The sequence below is a fragment of the Echinops telfairi genome, unplaced genomic scaffold (genome assembly GCF_000313985.2).
Source record: "Echinops telfairi isolate 266 unplaced genomic scaffold, ASM31398v2 ScPeMD7_443;HRSCAF=831, whole genome shotgun sequence".
Taxonomy (NCBI): domain Eukaryota; kingdom Metazoa; phylum Chordata; class Mammalia; order Afrosoricida; family Tenrecidae; genus Echinops; species Echinops telfairi.
In genome coordinates this window covers 8389929-8410093 of record NW_022104341.1, presented here as the reverse complement: position 1 = coordinate 8410093, position 20165 = coordinate 8389929, and the positions used below count along the sequence as shown (strand labels likewise).

The 20165-nt window shown below is 45.2% G+C and overlaps 1 protein-coding gene across 1 annotated transcript in view; it reads right to left on the bottom strand.

Moving 5' to 3' along the window:
- VAV3 (vav guanine nucleotide exchange factor 3) overlaps positions 1-20165 on the bottom strand; it is a 417371-nt gene that overhangs the window by 394914 nt on the left and 2292 nt on the right. The window contains exon 2 of the mRNA XM_045292020.1: positions 19984-20160. Within this exon, the coding sequence (XP_045147955.1) occupies positions 19984-20160 (177 nt within the window). The remainder of the gene's footprint in view (positions 1-19983; positions 20161-20165) is intronic.

Sequence of the window (20165 nt, the reverse complement as noted above, 5' to 3'; positions counted from 1 at the left end):
ATAGGGTGGTTCTCCTTCATTCTATAGGATCAATATGAGTCAGAATCGACTCAATGACAGTGAGTTTGGAGCTTGGTTTTTATTTATCACTTTCACAGTTTCATGCTACTTTATAACCTTCTTTGATGTGACTTTAAGAAAATTACTCAGTCCCCCAAAATCAGTTTCTTCGGCAATAATTAAATCCCATACAGAACATTCAGCTACCTATGGAAGCAGGTGTTAATAATGCTGAACACAATAATATTCGCCAAGGGATTGTTAAAGCTACGAGATTATTTATAGCATACAATGTGAGAAGCAAGTTCTGAGCTTTGAACTTGTCATCTCATGTGAGCCTCACAACAACATGGTCATGGGGAGGCAGCTGAGGGTAGAAATACATAAAATAACTTACCTAAACTACACAGCAAGTTAGTAGCTGATCCAAGATTTGAACTCGAAGCCCACTGACTTTTCCCTATACAAGGAGCCCCCAGGTATGAGAAAATGGAGGCACGGCTCAGAGAAATGGAGCCGAAGAGGCTCAGAGATTGAAAAGCCAATTGGTTAGAGTCAGGATTTGAATGCTCTCTGAAATCCATGTAGAGTACTGTTTCTGTCTTTTTTTCTAGCACAGCTGTCACATATGAAGTTGCTAATAGAATTATACGGCTAGATAAAAGACAGTATTTTCAAATCCACCATACACCAAGTTTTAGGTTCAGTGACTCTAAATACAAACTCTGAAGATAGCAGAATACAATCAAAAACAAAAATTTGTAAATTGATATAAGCTGGGGTGGGGGGGGAAGAACTATGGAAATATCTATGGCTATGAAAATATTAGACGATGGGATGGAGGTATAGAAGGGAAACAATCTTCCTATAAGTGTGTGCTAGTCCGGGTTGACTATAGAAACAAATCCAAGGACACTCAAATATGATTTAGAGAGAGCTTTATAGCAAAGAGCAGTTATATATTGAGAAAACATCCCACCCCAGTCCAGATCAAGTCCAATATTAGCCCATAAGTCCAATATTAACCCATAAGCCCAATATTACTCCATAAATCCCTCTTCAGACTCACACACACAAGCAATGATGCAAAATGGAGGGAGATCCTCAGGCCAGTGAGTGCAACGTCTTGTGGATCCAGGGACGGAGGACCCACCTCCAGCACTCTGGCTGCCATCAGCGTGGATCAAAGTGGCTCGTCAATGGGAAAGTGAAGCAGAGAGTGGTTCCTCACAGGTATCAGCAAGTCTCTGCAGGGCTTGTCAACAGGAAGACAAAGCAGACAGAGAGGACGTTCTAGGATCCTCATGAGAAGGCCATGCCCACAAGGAGGCATCATCAGACTGTGATCTGATTGACAAGTTAAACTCCATCCCTTCACTCTTCATACCCTCAAGTTGACATGAGATTATGTAACCACCACAAAGTGCCTACTATGTTCCTGGACCACAACTTACCATTTTGTCAGCCTGCTATGGTGGCTTTGCCTTGCTGGAAGCTCCAAAACCAAACTCACCACCATCAAGTCAATTCCTGGAATTTCAAATACCAACAAGTCACCTCGGGTAGAAGGCTTTCAGTGGCACTACCAGACTGGACAGAGTAAGCAGAACAAATACGTGACTCATTCCCGAGAAATTAGCCACCAAAAGCCTTCTGAATGGAAGCAGAGCACTATGAGATGCAGTGCCTGAAGACGCACCTCCCAGTTGGACGGCACTTAAAATGCAAGGAGAGTAGAGCTACCTTCTACAATGGAACCACCTTAACAGAGCAAAGCTTTCAGAACTTTCATTTGCTAATGGCAAATAACTCAAAATGAGAAGAAACCGCTTCAAACATTAACTAATAATCTGGACATTCAGTGTACAAATAGGAGTCTAGGAAAGATGGAAGTAATCAAAAATTAAGTGCAATGTATATAGGTCAATATCCTAGGCAATGGTGACCTGAAATGGACCAGTATGACCATTATGAATTGGAAAATCATAGTTTATTATACTGTGAATGATAAATTCAAGAAGAATGGTATCACATTCATTATTTTTAAAAATTTCAATATTTTGAAGTACAATTCTATGATAGGATAATATGTATACACTTACAAGGATGACTAGTTAATGAGACCATTATTCAAATTTACATACAAACCATTAAGGCCAATGATTAAAGACTGAAGAGTTCTACCAACATTTTCAGGCTTAAAGAAGTTCAACATGCAATCAAGAGGCACTGATAGTAACTAGAGACTAGAATGTAAAAGGACTGGTAGGATTGGTAGTTGGAACTGGAGTGGTGGTGACAGACGTAAAGCTGAAGATCACATAATAAAATTTTGAAAAACCCAAGATTTAGTCATTGAGAATACCATGTTTTCCATACCACAAATGGCAACTGTACATGTGGCATTTGTCAGATGGGATATACAGGAATCAAACCAACCACATCTTTGTAAAGAGAAGATGGTAAAGCTCAATATCATGGCCCAGAATGAGGGCGGGGCCCTGAATGTGCATCCACTACCAACTGCTCCTATGCAAGTTCTGGTTGAAGCTGAAGAAAATTAAAACAAGTCCATGAGCAATAAAATGTGACCTTCAGTATGCCCCACCTGAACTTAGAGAGGCCCTCCTGACTAGATTTGATACATTATTAAACACTAATAAGCAAAGATCAGATGAGTTGTGAGATGGCATCACGAACATCATACATGAAGAAATCAACACGTCATTAAAAAGACAGGAGAGAAAGAAAAGGCCAAATGGATGTTGGAACAGACTCTGAAACTTGCTCTTGAATGTAGAGTAACTAAGGCAAATGGAAGAAATTGTGATGTAAAAGATCTGAACAGAATTTTTCAAATGTGCAAAGACTTGGAGTAAGAAAACCAAAGGGAAACAGAGCCTATCTCAAGCTAAAAGGACTGAAAAAGACCAAAAACAAAAAAGCCCACAAGCCTTGAGTTGTGCTACTGGAGGATTCTGTAGGCAAAAGTATTAAGTGAGGCAGGGAGCATCAAAAGAAAATAAAGGAATATGCAGAGTCACTCTACCAAAAAGAACTGGTTGACATTCAACCATTTCAAGAGATGGTCAGCAAATGGTCAAGAACTAATGGTATTTGAGAGAAAAAAAAGTCTAAGCTGCACTGGAAGCATTAGCCAAAAGCAAGGCCCAAGGAATTTAATGGAACATCAACTGAAATGCTTCAATGAGCTGATGAAGCACTGGGAACATTCACACATGTATGCCAAGAAAGCTGGAAGACGGCTACTAACTGGCCCATTCCAAAGAAAGGTGATCCAACAGGATGCAGAAATATCAGAAATATGAAATGCAAATATAACTTTGCTAAAGGTAATTTTAAAATGTTTGCAGTAGTCCAATGCCAGGGAACTGCCAGAAATTCAAGTTGGATTCAGAAGAGAACTTAGAACAAGGGATATCACTTCTGATCTTAGCCAGAAACAGAGAATACCAGAAAGATGTTTACTTGTGCTCGGATGACTATGCAAAGGCCTTGGACTGTGTGGACTACAACAAACAATGGATCACACTGTGAAGTAGAGGAATTTCAAAGCATGTACCATAATTGTGCTCATGTGAGACCTGTGCTTAGATCAAGAGGCAGTCGTTAGAACAGAACAAGGGAAGACTGCATGGTTTTAAATCAGGAAAGGTGCCGTATCCTGTCACTGATGCAATCTGTCTGCTCAGCGAAGAATCGGAGAAGCTGGACCGTATGAAGGAGAATGTGGCACCAGGATTCGAGGAAGGTTCTTAACAACTTGAGATATGCAAATGGCACGGCTTCCTGTTGAAAGTGAAGAGGATTTGAAGCACTTGCTGATGAAGATCCAACAGTGTGTGTGTGTGTGTGTGTGTGTGTGTGTGTGTGTGCGCGCGCGGGTCAAGAGGGATCACTGCCATGTTGACTCATAGCAACCCACTGCGGGTTTCTGAGACTAGAACTGTTTACAGGAGTAGAAAGCCCAGAATTTCTCCCTCATAGCGGCTGGTGGTTTTGAACTGCCGATCATGTGGATCGCAGCCCAAACATGTAACCACTATACCATCGGGGGTTCCCTATCAGGAGGGATCAGTCCCTGGAAAAACACATAATGCTTAGTAAAATAGAGGGTCAGCAAAAAAGAGGAAGACCCTCAATGAGATGTACTGATACAGGGTCTTCAACAATGGGCTCAAATACAGCAATTGTCATGATGCAGGCCTAGGTGGTGTTTAGTTCTGTTCTAGATGGGATAGCTCTAAGTTGAAACTGACTAAGCAGTATTTACCAACATGCTGATTAGTGATTTGCCCTTCTTAGTTCTCTTGTTCTTAGCTGTGAGGTATGAATTATTTCACAAACAAGAAAAAATGGACTTGCCCAGTCACCCAACTGTAGTATTAAGTTAAAAACGACAAAGAGGGAGTGGTGTGGGGTACCAACCCCACACGCTACTATAACTCACTGGTACAGTAATACTACTTCTGGGTTCAGTAATGCACAATTGTACGGTTGAGCTATATACGTATTATATTAAAGTCATCGAGAGCATGAGAGATAATACAATACAGTCAGACATATTACATGGTAGCATTGCTCACCTCCACCCGCTTGGTGGTCCTCGTAGGGGGAACCCGGCTGCCAGAGCAGGAGCCGCCTCCCTTGAGGAAGCAGCCCTCTCATCCACCGTCCTCATGGGAGCAGCCCTCACGGGAAGCATCTCTTCTTCCTCAGCCACCCTCAGCTAGCTACCACTCTGCCAGCTACCCCTGGCTAGCCACCTTCCTGAGAACCAAGGAGCCTCCTTATTTATTGCTAACCATGCATCATATTACTTTAGGGGGATACATTATGCGTCACAGAGTAGGGCAGTACAATTCATCCTTGGACAGGTTTGATCATTCTGGTGTCTCATACAATAAAGCAGCAATTACTATCCTGGGAGGCATGCAAGTCCCCTGATAGCAGACAATAACCTAAGTCACAGGGAGGGGTAGCGACATAGGCAATACGATCAATAGGAGGGAATCACCCAGGGGTGTGCCCACATTTGTTGTGGGATAAACAGTGGTGTCTGCTTGATCTAGACAGCTGATAATGGCTACCTAACCTTGGTCATCCTTGGGCGGGTTTGCCCTCTCTGGTATCTCCTGCAAGTAAACAGACCACCACTACCCTTATCAGAAGGGAGTGGGTCTTATTTAGGGTGAGTCAGACTAATAGTCTAGCCACTAGATGGCTGATGTTAAGGAGAATAACCTCTGACCTATTTTCACTACCTAATGAACAGTCATTCTCAAGCTAAGTCTGGCATATATTTTGGGGAGACAATTTAAGAGAAATTCTTCTGTTCCTCACACCCAAATAATGGGGTTGGAGTCCATGTTCTTTCCGGATACAAAGATAAACTATGTGGTAGCTACATAATCTCGTGTCAACTTGAGGATATTAAGAGTAAAGTGGTGGAGCCTAGGCTGACAATCAGGTCACAGCCTGATGCTGCCTCCTTGTGAGCATGGCCTTCTCATGAGGATTCTGGGAACTTCCTCTCTCTCTGCCTTCATCTTCCTGTTGACAACCGCATGGAGGCTTGCTGAGACCCGAGAGGAGCAGGTCACTACTTCACCTTCCTGCTGTGAGGAGCCACACCCGGAGAGCTGGAGGAGCCATGCGGAGACCTGAGCCAGTGCCGAGATGCTTCCACCGCCACTGGGTCCACAAGACTTTTCACCCAGCAATCTGTAATCTTCCTGCATTCAGCTTTGTTGCAAGTGTGAGTGAGTCTGAAGAAGAATTTATGGACTAGTGTGGAATTTAGTGGACATATGGACTTAATCTGGACTGGCCTGGGATGTTTTCTCAATATGCAATTGCTCTTTGACATAAAACTCTCTCTTACACACATTGGTCTCACTGGATCTGTTTCTCTAGTCAACCCGGTCTAACGTAAAGTTTTGCTACAAAATCATAGAAACCTTTATTAAATAAAAATGTAAAAATATGAATCTATTGTTTCTCAATTTCACCTATATCCAGGTCTATATACTCCAGAAGGTGTTTCTATCTCTCAAAGCTTTCCCTGAAGAATTCTGGGCTCTTGGATTTCCATCATGTAAAAATGACACTTTGAGGAACTTCAAGTGTGTTCCTTTTAAATTCTCTCCAAACACTGAATTCAGAAAGAAAACACTAATGAGAGAGAATGACGAATACATGAAGGCCCACAAGTTTACCCCTATTTTTTCATTGATGATCTTCATGGTGCTAGGCTGACCTTTAGTTCTACCCATCTTTCATTCATTTTTGGACACGGAGTAAGGTATGGGTCCTGCTTCATTCTTCTGTAAATCGAGATCCAGGCTGCCAGCACCATTTGTTGCAGAGACTATATCTTCCCGTGTAATGTGCTTTACCCCTTTATCAGAAATCCGTTGTCTTTAGGTACATGGTTTGTTTCTGAGTTCTCTAGTCTGTGCCATTGGTTTACATGTCCATCATTGTACCAATATCAAGCTATTTGACCACTGTGGCTATGTAAGAGGTTTTGAAATCAGGGAGAGAGAGGGCTCCTTCTTTGTTCTTTTGTAGTAGTGCTTTGCTTATCCTGGGTTTCTTTCCTTTCCCCATAAAGTTGGTGATTTGTTTTTCCATTTCTTTGAAGAATGACTGGAGTCTGGATTGGAATTAAATTATCTTTATTGATTGCTCTGGATAGTATTGACATTTTCACAATATTAAGTGTAGGTGCTGGTTGTAGGTCTGATGTAAGTCTCCCTAGCCTGCTATTTTTTAAATGCATGTGTTTTATCTCTTGGGTTTTAACTAGTTGGCAGCTAGGTATGGGGTCCAAGCTGCTTGGTACCGCTAGATAGATGGCACATTGATTTATATGCATCGGTGAAACAGGTGCTCTCATTAGAGAAGAGGTGATCGTACAGAGAAAATAATTAGATTCTTTACCAAAGTGACCATGGAAGAATCCTAAATCACTCACCTTTTCTCATCACTGAAGGTCGCCAAATAGAACTGCATATTCAAAATGATTCAGAATTGAAACACAATTTTAAGTAGATGAGTAACATTCTGAGTACAGAGCCAGTTGTTTTTTTAAAAATAAAATTCAATAAGGATTTAGCTACCAGAGCCTCTGCATAAGTTATCTGGAATTCAGCTTCCTGTTTTAGAATCTACAGGGATAAAACTGATGTTCACAGCAACTATGTCACGTCTTTCCTGTCCGAGTGTCTTTGGAAGCATCACTGGTGCTCCTCCTGAGTCCAGCGCTCCAGATCCTGGCGTCCCTCACTGATGAGATCTTGCTAGAGTCTACAGGACCCCCGTGTACACTGCTTGGGCAAATACAGGATTCGTTTTCCAAATATTCTGGGATCATAAATAATCTGAACTTGAGTATTTCTTCTGTGGCTGGATGTGACCTAACCTTACTTTATTTAGTCAAAAAAATGCTTTTTCAAAAATACATTTCCAAGGACTTTCATAATCTTCTGCAAAATCTATATTTTGAAGAATCTGTATAGTGGCAAAATTCCCTTTTCCTGCCAGGCATTTGCATATGCAATTATGAGACAATTTGCACTAAGTGCATGATAATATTACAACCAAAAAAGAAAGAAAGAAAACTTGCAAAAATAAGCAGCTGTTGTGAGCTGGCTGCAAGTGGGGGCAGGCAGCCTCACTGTCCCTGAGACTGGAAGGCATGACTCATGAGCTGCTGGTGCACCAACGACGCTCACTCACGTACCCGTTGGGCTCTGGGGACCACTCACACACCCAAAAAGTGCCTCTAATGTATACTGCCAATTGCAAAGAGTCAAATGTTTTCATAGCACCCTCTCTGGAATTCTAATGTATTAAACTTCTTTTAATAACCAAAACTCTCTTGCGGGAATAGAGAACAAGTGTGTACACAAAGTTTGGAAGAGCTACTACTTCTGCCACCCTCTTGGGAAGCTGCATGGGAGGGACTGAGAGAAGTCACATTTCAGAACAGACTCGAGGGCAGTGAGCTTGTTTCCTCGCTGTGTTGTGTTTTGGTTGGTGGGGGTGGTAAGGAGCAATTCTACTCTGTCCTCCACGGTGGATCTGAGTCTGAATCAACCTGATGACAGGGGGTTGTTTCTTTTTGTCTGAGGGATAACGATAGGGGTGTAGGGTGCCTGGGCTGTGGACGGCTGGCGTAGGACTGAGAAATGAGAGGGTGCACTGTGAGACATCACATAGAGGGCAATGAAGCCATCCTGAGTGGCAGTGGAGGTGAACAGTAAAAACAGGTGGAGAGCCAGGTGCACCTGGCTTCTCAGTCTTTGTCAGCACCTCTCTTCAATTCAATCACAAGAGCAGAAAAGCCTGTGGAGGTGAGGATATCAGGGTTGGGGTAACTGCTCAGATAGTGGCCCCAAAGGTGAAGGGGACTTAGATGCAAGTTGAAAGATTGATGATGCATTCGGCTAAGACTCGGGTGTATGCAGCCAATGATGATGGAGCAGAGGGGGCAGGGAGACAGCAATCACCTGACGCGCAGGGAGCTGAAAGGCTAAAGAGTTAAGTTTGAGGGCATGAGAGAGAAAGAGCAGGCTTCCTCCCACCTTCCACCTTTCAGAACCTGAGGGGTCTGTTAGGCAGGGTGGTCTCTGATCCCTCACCATTCAAGGTACTCCAACAGGCCATCGTCTGATGCTCCAGCCATGCACTAAAGATATCTATTTAAATGCCTTCACCACCAAATGCAAGCAGCACAGTCCTATTCCAGGATGAAGGCTACTAAGGCTATTTCATCATTTCTCTGAATAACTGCCTTGCTGGGGAGGGCAACGCCGAGGTCTGAATGTCTTGCACACACTTCAGCTTGCACACACTCTCCCCGTTCAGTTTTCTTGCTCAAACCTCCTTCCTCTCCAGCAACCACTCAGGCCTCTGTCCTCTTCCTGGCCCCGGCTCCCTGGCCCACCTGCGTGCACTTTTGCACTCGCCTTGTAACATCCAATGGCTGACTTTCTTTCCTCGAGCGTGCAGAAGCCAGACTCCAAGCCCAAGGCTGAGCTTTTCTCCCAGCCTTCCAAAAGCAGAGAGACTCAGGGTAGCTCTTCACAGGAGGTGCGAGAAAAACATCTACGAACACTGGAAAGGTACTCGAGCCACTCACAGGCACACAAAACGCTTTGTGGCAGCACACAAAACTTTGTGGCTGAAGTGTCATCCTTTGCACATCAGCAAAATTGACAATACATCCAGAAAAGTATTACCCACATAACATTGCTAACCATTTGCTATGCCCACTCACTCTAACTCAAGTGGCTCCCAGCTCACTGCCCGGTTATACAAGGGCGTGTCTGCAGTCCCCTCACTCCAGAAAGCAGCTTCATGGGTCCAGCCTTACTCAGCTTCCAATGCCCAGAATCTTCAGGAAAGCCCAAATGAACCGCCATTTAATGGTGTCGTTAGTTGCTCCAACTCATCTATAACAGAAAGAAACATTGCCAGCCCTGTGCCAGTGTATTCCAATCATGCATTCATACACAGGAATCCCCATGATAACTGAACCAAGGTGAAAGCAGAGGAGCTACAAAATTACCAAAAAGTAAGTAACCCACAAACTAGGTAGTCAGACTCTACTGTACCGCCTCTCACAGACTGGAAGCTGTTTTTATTATTTTGGGTGTTTCTATTTTAAACACGGCAAATCTCCATGCAAACTAACACCGTGTCCTTTTACGTTTGCTGAGCAGGACTTGCTCCACCCCCCACCCCCCCATTTTTCCAGGTGTCCCCTCATGTCATTCAATAGCTACCTACTGAGACAGACAGCAGGTAAGGAAAACTTCACTGAAGTTGGGATGGGGGCATGGGAATCAAGTCCTTATCTTCAACTCTTCCTGTCTGGGTGACCTTGAGAAAAGTTCCTTCACTGGTGCACATCCCCAGTTCCTCACCTGCAGAGCAGTGATAAGAATTCACCATTGCTGCCACACCAACTTAGGGTGACCAAGCAGGGAAAGGAGGAAGAGGGCAATGAATCTTACCGGGCACCTATCTTCACATCAGGCATTTTAAGTACATCATTTTCGTTTGCAGAATCCCTGGGCAACCCAAACAAGCAAGAGCTGAAAGGTCAGCACTTCGAAACCTATCCAAAAGTGCCTTGGAAGACAGGCTTGCCTGCAAAGCTGCTTCTAAAAGCCGTGACCTTGAAAATCCCACAGAGCAGTTCGAGTCTGTGCCGAGTTAGAGTCAATTCTACCACAGCAACAATAACCTTTTCACCAAATTCTCCCCACACGCCTGAGATGTAGATTTCACTCACCTTGGTCAATCCGATGTGGAAACAGATTCAACAAGAAAAGTAACTCGGGGCACAGGCAGGGGATGAGTGGGAGCAATTGGATTCACACATTTCTGTCTGGTCCCAAAGCTTTCTCTTCCTCAAAGCAGAGCATCTGCCATGGGGGAGCTAAATAGGTGTTGGAAAAGAAACAAACCACCTGCTATGTCAGCACGCTATTGCACATGCACACCTTTGCCACTATTGCCTACAGTGTGGCAGCTTCTGTGCCCTCTTTTCATAGAGGAAGACACAGGTACCAAGCAGCCACACCAGGCACACCTTGGGGACACTGCAGATTGGGTCCCAGCCACCACAATAAAGCAAACATTGCAATAAAGCACGAAAAAGCTTGAAATAGTGTGGAAATGACCCAAATGTATCACAAAGACATGAAGTGAGCACGTTAGGGGAAAAAACGTGCTGAGAGGCTGGCTGGATGCACAGTTGCCACAAACCTCCAATTTGGTAAAATAAAGTAGATGCACAGTTATCTGCTACACACAAGAAAGTGAGCCAGCCTGAGCCTGCCAAGGTTGCCCAGCCTTTCCGAGGCAGCGCTGGGATCAGAACCCAGGTCTCTCCTGACTCCTGGCCTGGAGGCTTTCCACTGAGCCATGCTGCCTCATTCTCTTGGGGAAAGGCTCCTGACATTCATGGCAGAGAAAAGCACGATGCCTATTCATTCAGGCCAGCTGTTAACAGTTCTATTTTAAGGCAGGCACTTTGAAAATCATGGAAGGTACGGATCAAGTGTATCATCAAATATTCCATATTAATTGACCCTTTTGAGAACTCCCATGTGAGCTGCATATGCTGCTAGCTTCCGGTTAAGCAAGCAATTCAAGAGCTGACTACATCATCTTGCAACACATCTTTTGAAAGCTCATTCAGATCGCAGCACAAAATACAACACAATTTTCAACAGAAATCAGAAGCAGCAGCGACTTCTTTGGCTCTTCCCGGTTCTGCCCATCAAATGCCAAAGAAAGGGTGAATATAAGCTTGTGACTGGCCTTAATATCACACAGGGTCTATGTAAGTGGGGAGGGGGAAAGTGGGACATAAAGATATCTAAACAGCAGCTAAGAATAGGGGCCTGTGAATTTACAGGAGGAATGGTTATAAAGCAGGGGGGTAAAGTGTCCCATTTCAAAGCATGCCATTTATAACAATGGTGTCCCTGCATCTCAGGGACATGTAGGCATTCTGGCAGCTCCCGAGTGGGGCATTCAACCCTGTGTCAGCTGTCACAGGACACAGTCATAAAGGCCAGGAAGGACCAGGCACACCACTCTCCATTTCACTCATTAGCTTTCCTTGATTTCTCTGGTTTTATTTCCTTGTGTGTCAAAGGTCTGCCCCCCTCAATACATGTGTATAAAACCATCCAGCTGATAAACTCAATATCCCAAACCAAAAGTACAACTCAATGTCCGATTAGCACAGAGGTGCCCACACTAACAATCTCCACAAAGCCAATCAGAAAGCATTCCTCCAAGGGAACAGCTCAACACAGCAATACAGGAGGAGACCATACTCCCATGAACGATAATAAAATGTACTATGATGTGCACCGTCTCATGTGCACATAGCCTTGCTGATGGGAACTCAGTTCACTTTAAATGTCACTGGTCATATTTCTCGGCTTTAAATCCACTCCCATCGAGTCAATTCTGACGCATAGTGAGTCTATGTGGAGCCCTGTGGTGCAGTGGTTAAGGGTTTGAATGCTAACCAAAAGATCAGCAGTTCAAACCCACCAGCGACTCAGGAAAGATGTAGCACTTTGTTTCTGTAATGATTACGGTCTTGAAAACCTGACGGGGCTGTAGCTGGTGGCATAGTGGTTACACAGTGGGCTGCAATCCGCAATGTCAGCAGTTTGAAAGCACGAGCCAGTCTGTGGGAGCAAGAGTTACCAGTTTTGGAAGCCCACCGAGGCAGTTCTACCCTGGCTTAGAGGGGCACTATGAATCAGCAGCAACGCCATGCAAGTGGGTGTGGTGGGGTCCCCTTTAGTCTGAGATTGATGGGGGCCAGCTGTCACAGCTTTCTCTTGCAGCGCAGACCTCAAACTGTCGATCTTTTCGGTAATGGCAAGCGCTTAGCCACCGTGGAACCAAGGCTGCTGCTTCTCGGTTTTAAGACCTCAGTCTCCTTGAGTGACTCTCAAACTATGAAGCTGTTCTTTAGAAACCACCCTGCGAAGTATTCATTTATGTTTTTGTAAACACTGGATACATTTACTTATGCTTGGTTCACTTTCAATGTGAATCTCTTCTCCAAAATTCGTCAAAACAATTCAAGAGTCATTAAACTAATAAATAAGCACAACATTATAGAACCAGAAGATGGAATGCATGTTGACCCCTAAAAACACAATATAATGTGCCAAAAGCTTATTTAAGAAAAACAAGGATATGTAGAAAGGTAAAGCTAAACCAATAGCAATTTGACAACGATAGTAGGGCTTCAACCTCAAGCAAGTCAACTTTCTATGCTTGTCTCCACCAGCAACTACTTGTTAGTGTAAGTTGTTGAACATCTTTTGGGCTCAGAGAGGTTCCTACGTATCAGAGAGACCGAATAAGTTGATGCATGAAAGTGTTCTTAGGACATTGGCTGGTATGTTTCTGTAGAAGCAGTAGTAGCGGCCTCATAAAATTAGTCAACATTTATTTTGCATTTATTCAATCCACAAAACAACGCTGTGGATCCACTCCTGGGGCGCTAACAGCCTCGACACCCCTGCAGGGCAATTCTACGGCAGCATCAAGGATCGTTATGAGTTGAAATCGACTAGATGGCGCTGAACAGCCCAGCCACCCTAGACGTTGGCTCTTTTCTAATCCCTATTCTGAAAATAAGGAAGCTGGTTCAGCCACCCTGTGAAGTCTGCAGCTGATAAGGGGTGGAATCACCGATTCTTAGTATGGGCACTGAAATGAAGAAGTCTATGTGTACATGTGTGTATAAATGACAGTGTTGAGTACATCACCTAAATTGTTTAAAAGACAGTAAGCAGAAAGTTACCAATTTTAATCAGTCATCCAACATTTAATGAGTGCTGATCTTACACGAAAAAGGAGCCCTGGTGGTGTAGTGGCTGCTCTTGGAGTTGCTAACTGCAGTCCCCCAACTTACCCCCCCCCCCCCCTCCGCTAGCTCCAGGGGAAAAAGGTGAGACTTTCTACTCCCACTAAAGAGTTACAGTCTCAGAAACACACAGCACAATTTTACCCGGTCCTATGAGGTTGCTATGAGTTAGAATTGACTTGTTGGCAGTGAGTTGAGTATTATAAATGAAGGAGACAAGTGACATAGTGGATTATCCACTGGGCTGCTGACCACAAAGTCAGCAGTTCAAAGCCATTGGCCACTCAAAAGAAGAAAAATGAGGATTTCAATTCCTGTAAAGATTTACAGTCTCAGAAATCCATATGGACAGCTCTGTGTCTTACAGGGTTGCTATGAGGCAGAATCCACTCAATGACAACGAGTTTAGTTTGGGGTTTATTATGTATGAGTATTTGTATCACTTTCTAATAAAAATGAATAAGCAAAAATTAAATTAAATTGCCAAACAGAGCAAGACGCATGATGGTTTGCTTGGAGTTCAAAGTACAGTACCAGACCCAGGACAGCAGTCAGGGAAGACTTGCTCGAAGAGGATGTTCTTGAATCCAACCTTTGTGCAACTATGAGAACGGAAGTTTCATGCCAAGAAAGGGACAGATGAGACAGCACAGAGACATTTAACAGCACAGCCCATTCAAGAAGCCACTGACGGTCAGGATCACTGAATGAGAGGGATCTTTGAGAGATGAAGCAGGATCAGATCACGGCTCTTAGCTGGGTGAGGAAACTGAATCTGATCCTACTGCCCCCTGGGAATTAGTGAGCATTAAAAGGAGGTTGCCCACTTGCCTCGGTGCCTTACATCGAACTAGTGATTCTAGTCATGTCCTATAATACTGATAGTCACTATCAAGTCTTGTGGCCACCTCAAAATCATATGCTGAATCAGATGAGAGAAATAACAGCATATGTGATTACAGGTGGGAAAGACCCAGGAGAGCCGGCCAAAGTGATGAAACAGAAAAGTGTGGAGAGAAAAGCCAAAGAAGGAATGAGACTTTGTTGGAGTGCTGGGAGGAGGGGTGGCTTTGATAATACATCCACCTAGGAGAGAAGGCAGCCTCTCTGGCACAGATGTCAGAAGGTGGGAGCTTGAGAAAGCTGAGAAGTGTGGAGGTTCGAGCAAAGAGGAAAAGGTATCTGATAGTTATCTACAGGAGTCAAGAGTCAAACCTTTCATCCTTAGATCCCTTTATGGTCTTCCAATGTTATTGAGAACCCCTTTGTTTGTGGAGGTCATATCTACCAATATTTACCATATTCACATTTACGATGAGAAACCTTTAAAACATGGTCATGCGCATTCCAGGGAGATCACAGCAGGGACATGAGTGCAGCCTGAGTCCTTTGGGAGAGTCCACTGCACAGTGTGGGAAATGAGACGACAAAGGACAAAGGCCATCTCATTGATATTATTATAAAAAGAACTTTGACCTGGTAGGCCCACTAAAACAATCTCATTGACCCCAAGAGGCCCTGGACCATATAAGAGATGTTCTTCCCCTCTCTCCGTACCCACGAACACACCCCAAGCTCTTCTCCTTTCCATCTTCTCCAGCTCAGTAAATGACAGTGCCATTATTCCAGTTTCTGTGGCTCTAAGTCCATGAGTAATTTTTACCTCCGTCCTTCTTTTCATACCTCCCATCAGATTCTATCTTTCGATTCCTGTCAAAATCAGCTCAAAGGCAATGGGTTTAGGACTTTGGGGGCATGCCTTCCAAATATATCCATTGTTCAAGCATTTCTCACCATCTACCCAGCAGTCACTGGGTTACATCGTCTCTTGCCTAACTGACTGCATTTGAGCCTTACTACTTCTATTCTTGTTGCCTTGTAGTTTATCTCCATAAAGTAGCCTGAGGGACCCTGTTGGAATGGTAAGCCAGGTCACATCACTCCTTCATTCAAACCTTCCACTAGCCTCCCATTTCACTGAAGAGGGAAAGACAACACCCTTACAATGCCCCCCAAAAGTCCTAAGAAGCTGGTCCCCATGTTCCTTCTGAGTTCACGCTACCGGTCTTTTCTGCATTCACTCCTCTTCAGTCACCTGGTCATCTTACAGTTCCTCTCCCATACTCAGCATTCGGTATTCCTTCTGCCTCGGATACTCGTCTCCCAAACACTCACGTCTCCTTGTACCCTCATTCTCTTCTGCTCTCTGCAAAAGCGCTCCCTCTTCAAAGATGCCTCCAGGACCATCCTCTGGAGAGGAGTGCGGCCATTTCTCTTCAGTCCCTTTCAAATCCTGCTTCAAATCTCTTCATAGCACATCAGACTATGTATAAAATCATTGTCTTTATTATCTCTCCCCACCAGAATTAAACCTGAAGAAGGCAGAGAGAGGCTTTGGTGATTTAATACTCCATCCAATGTCTGAAGACAGTATGTCATAGCATATAGTAGGAGTAAATATCTGTTGAATGGATCCTTGAAGCCTGACAATCAAGTATCATGTGTCCTGATTAGCAACTTATTAAATGTACTATTGCCACCTCAGGGCATAATATAAATTAAAAATAATAAACCTAAACTTATCCATGGCAGATCTATAGGAAAAGCAGGGTATTCATGAAGAACACTTTAACTAGGAAAGGGGACATAACCCATAACCCACACCCTTCCATGATGCTCCCCACCCCCACCCCGCATACCCCAGTACTACAATTGCAAATAGACCCTTCCAGAACTATTTACTTGCTTTACATCTGCCTAGAATATTGTTTTGAAAGAAAAATAAGTTTGGTTAACATAGGCTATTATCCCATTGCCATTGTCAATGTCATGACCTACAGGACAGGGCAGAAATACCCCACAGGGTTTCCAAGGCTGTAGTCTTTACAGAAGCAGGTTGCCACATCTCTCTCCCATGAAGCAGATCCTGGATTCAAACCACTGACCTTCCATTTAACAGCTGAGCATTTAATCACTGTGCCACCAGGGTTGCTTGCCTATAACATAGCCAAACAACAAAATTCTTTACTCTTGACTGACCATCTGGATTTTGCTGAACTTTGTTCTCAATAATAAAAACAGTATGTTAAATGCATAAATGTGGTTCAAGTTTAGTCCTTTAACTACTATACATAAAATCAAATTAAATCTATGTGAGGGTTTAGAATAATACATTTTTAAAGGGCTAAAAGCTCTATCACTGGACATGTGCTAATTGTTTAACTGGAAAAGATGGTCCTCTTACCCAGATGCCAAGACCAAAAAGAGGCTGATATATACAGTCTAGAAGAAGAATTAGGATCCTTATAAATTTTATTTTTGAAGCATAATCAAGTAACTTAAGACACAAGCTTATAACAGAGCAATCAGTGTATGTGGAGAAGTGTGTCTTATTCTTTTAATGTAGAAACAAGGCAGGGGGTTAACGAATAGAGAGAGAGAGCAGAAGACCATTCCACTCCTGCTTGAAGATGAGCCCACTACCCACCAAGTCTATTCTGACCCTACAAGGCGGGCTAGGGCCGGGATCCAACAAACTCACTGCCATGGAGTCCTTCTGACTCGTCATCTTCATGGAAGCAAGCTGCCACATCTTTCCCAGGGAGTCCCTGACGGGTTCACACTACAGCCTGGGGGTGAACAGCACAGTTCCTGGCCACTGTGTCATCAGTGTCCTTCCCTTGACGATAAATGCTCTCGGTAAGAGAAAAAAAAGGAGCCCTGGTGGCATACTGGGTTACATGTTGCCCAGGTAACCACAAGATCAGCAGTTCAAGACCACCAGGTGCTGTGTGGGTAAAAGACGTGGTTTTCTACTCTCATGAAGATTCACAGTCTCAGAAACCCACACGAGCAGCTCTTTCCTGTCCTACTGGTTTACTACGAGTCAGCATCACCTCAATAGCAGTGAGTTTGGATTGGTTCGGGAGTTTTCCTAAAAAAGAAAAAGAAAACAAGTAACAAGCAAAATATCAAAATAGCAACATTCCCCTTGTCAGTATCTGCTCATAATGGTCTCAAAATACCACAGAACTCTGAGGCCAGCGTGTCCCACTATTGCCTGCCCTAGGAACTTGTATGCTGTGTGAAGATGGTCTATGTCAAGTAAAAAGCATCAACAGAACCCAAGTCAGGAGGGCAGAGGGGTTCCTAGGGCAGAAAGCCACAAGGGCAAATAAAAACATCTCCAGTGTCAGAAGAGCAAACTCAACAGGAAGCTACCTGGGCCTCGGTGGGTCCTGGTGGGTCCCGGGAACTCCAGTGTGCGGTGTGAATGAGCCGATGAGTCAGGAGTCCCACAGCCAGAGCCCGTTGCAGCCTTTCACTAGAAAGACTCATTTGTACTTGGAGAAAGAGGGATGTCAGCCCCAAGGAACATGTAGACCTTTGCAACTGTTTTAGAACTTGTAACTTACTACTTTTAAAGTGACAATAGCAGAGGGAAAGTTTTTAATTTGGCTAATAATAAAGTTATTACTTGCTAGGCACAACAGGCATGCTAAATGTATCAGCTTGTTTCATGGAACCATTTAATAAGTCTCATTTAATCACAATATTCACAGTAATAAGCGTTCATCTGGCCAGCAGCACTCAGCTATTGCAATGTGGCTAAGAGCCAGTCAAACTTTGACATCAGTAAATTCTGGTAGCATCCTTCCAAAATCCACTTTCAGTAGCCACCTTTCCTCAAGGGTCATTCACTGTGGAAGCTGCACTGAACTTGGGATCCAGGAGCTCCAGGTTAAGCAGCGTTGAGAACTCCAGAGCCTGAGGAAGGCTATTTAGCTGTCATATGTATCTCATTATAATCTGGTAGTTTCTCTGATTGCAGTGTGATAACCCCTTGACTGTGAGGATTACATCTCCACTGTAGTGCCCCTAGCACAGGTCAGAGCTCTCATAACATTGTACGTGTTCAATGTTCAGTAACAATGCTTTAGAAAATGATCCCTAGTCATCGAAACAACTAAATGACATCTCCTACAGTCTAAGAGGAGACAAGCACAACACACTTGAAAAGATTTTCGTCCACTTTGCACATTCAAATAACATTTCGAAGGTTAAAAATGGGAAACCCCCGGTTATCTGGAAATGTTGATTACTTCAAGCAATTTATGCCCAAGGGTCCCAGGAAGCCAAAGGCTTCAGGAAATGCACATTCCTCCTTCCTGGTGGACCAGGGTGCCTTGGCCCACACTGCCTCCTGGGGCCTTAAGCCAGGATGGAAACTGGCGAGCTGGAGGGCTGGATAACCTGCTCAGGACAGCAGCTTGTCAGGCAATGGAAGTGCCGGAGCTGGGAAAACTCTGAAGGGGCCCACATGTCAGTGGATAGATGACCTTTTAAACGTGTATGGCTCTCACTACCTCCAAGCCTGTCCTCTTTTGGTGACTGCCACCCATAAGGCAGAGGGACAATATGCTCTCAGATTAAGAGGTAAGGGGGGCTCCGGGGGTAACCCCACCTTCATTAACCAGAGATGAGTGCGGGTGCTCTAACTCTAAATCCATAATGTTTCGCAATCACATAAAGCCAGCTCCTTCTTAAAAGGCACTGTCCTAAAAAAGTGTCACGGAGGGCACTCTCTCCTCTCGTTTTCAACGTTCAACGTGATTCGGGTTTGTCATTTGTTTTGCTTTACATTGTGAAACAGAAAACCCGAATCGCGTTTAACAAGTTTCTGCACAAAACTTTCCGCCAGCATCAACGACCTATCCCACTGAAATGTGGCCATCGAGCCGGCCCAAGGGTGTAGGGACAGCTCCCTGCGCGTGCACCCCAGCGACCCCTGGGCTGCAGTGGCCGCCCCCGCCTCCCCCCGCCAGCCGCCAGCCCCAGAGGCCAGGAGTGCACACCGCGCCAGCCACCGGAACCCTGAGCCCGGAATGAAGGCAAGGGGGGTCGAGCTGCACTTCGGGCTTCCTGTGCTGGCCGGGAGGCTGGGTCGCTCCTTCGCACACGGTCCACGACGCACCGTCCACGCCAACAGCTCCCTGCCAGCTGGCGACCAGCTCCAGCTCCGGGGGGCCTCGGAGGGCAGCCGCTGGGTCCTGCTCCCTTGTCCTCCCCTTGGGCCCGGGTCACTCCCCTCGGTATAACGGTACCCGGAACGCCCTCCACTTCCTAGAGTCCTCTTTGTCGGGGTTCCTCTTTCATAAAAAACATGGGGACGAGACGCAAAGCCGGGAACAGACGACTGGCCAAGCCATCCTATCGTCTGGGCTCAGCCCCCTCTGTCCTTATTGTACAGGAGCCGGATCAAAGCCCCTGGTCGCCGTTCGGACAGTCCCCCACCCACCTCTCCAAACAAACGTCCGCAAACGGCGCGCCGGGACAACTTCTTCCCCGGTTTCACAGAGCGTCTCGGGACGCCGGGCGGGACCGTTCAGCCCCCGCGCCGAACCGCTTCCAGCGACAGGGGACCCCGAGGCCGAGCCGGGGCGGGGCGGCGCCCCGAGCGCACCTGGACCTTTGCATTTACACAAAGAAATTAGCCGGCTGGGCGCGGGGGGCGCCGTGCGCGCGGCCCGGCTCCGTACCTGGGACATCTGCGGCCGCAGGTTGATCTCCTTGAGGTTGAGGGCGTGCGGCCGGAGGTTGTTGAGCAGCTGGCACAGTAGGACCCCGTCGCGGAGGGTCTGCGCCAGGTCGAACACCTGCGCCGAGTCCCAGGTGACGCGGTGGTTGGCGGGCAGCACCTTGCAGTGGATGAGCCACTGCG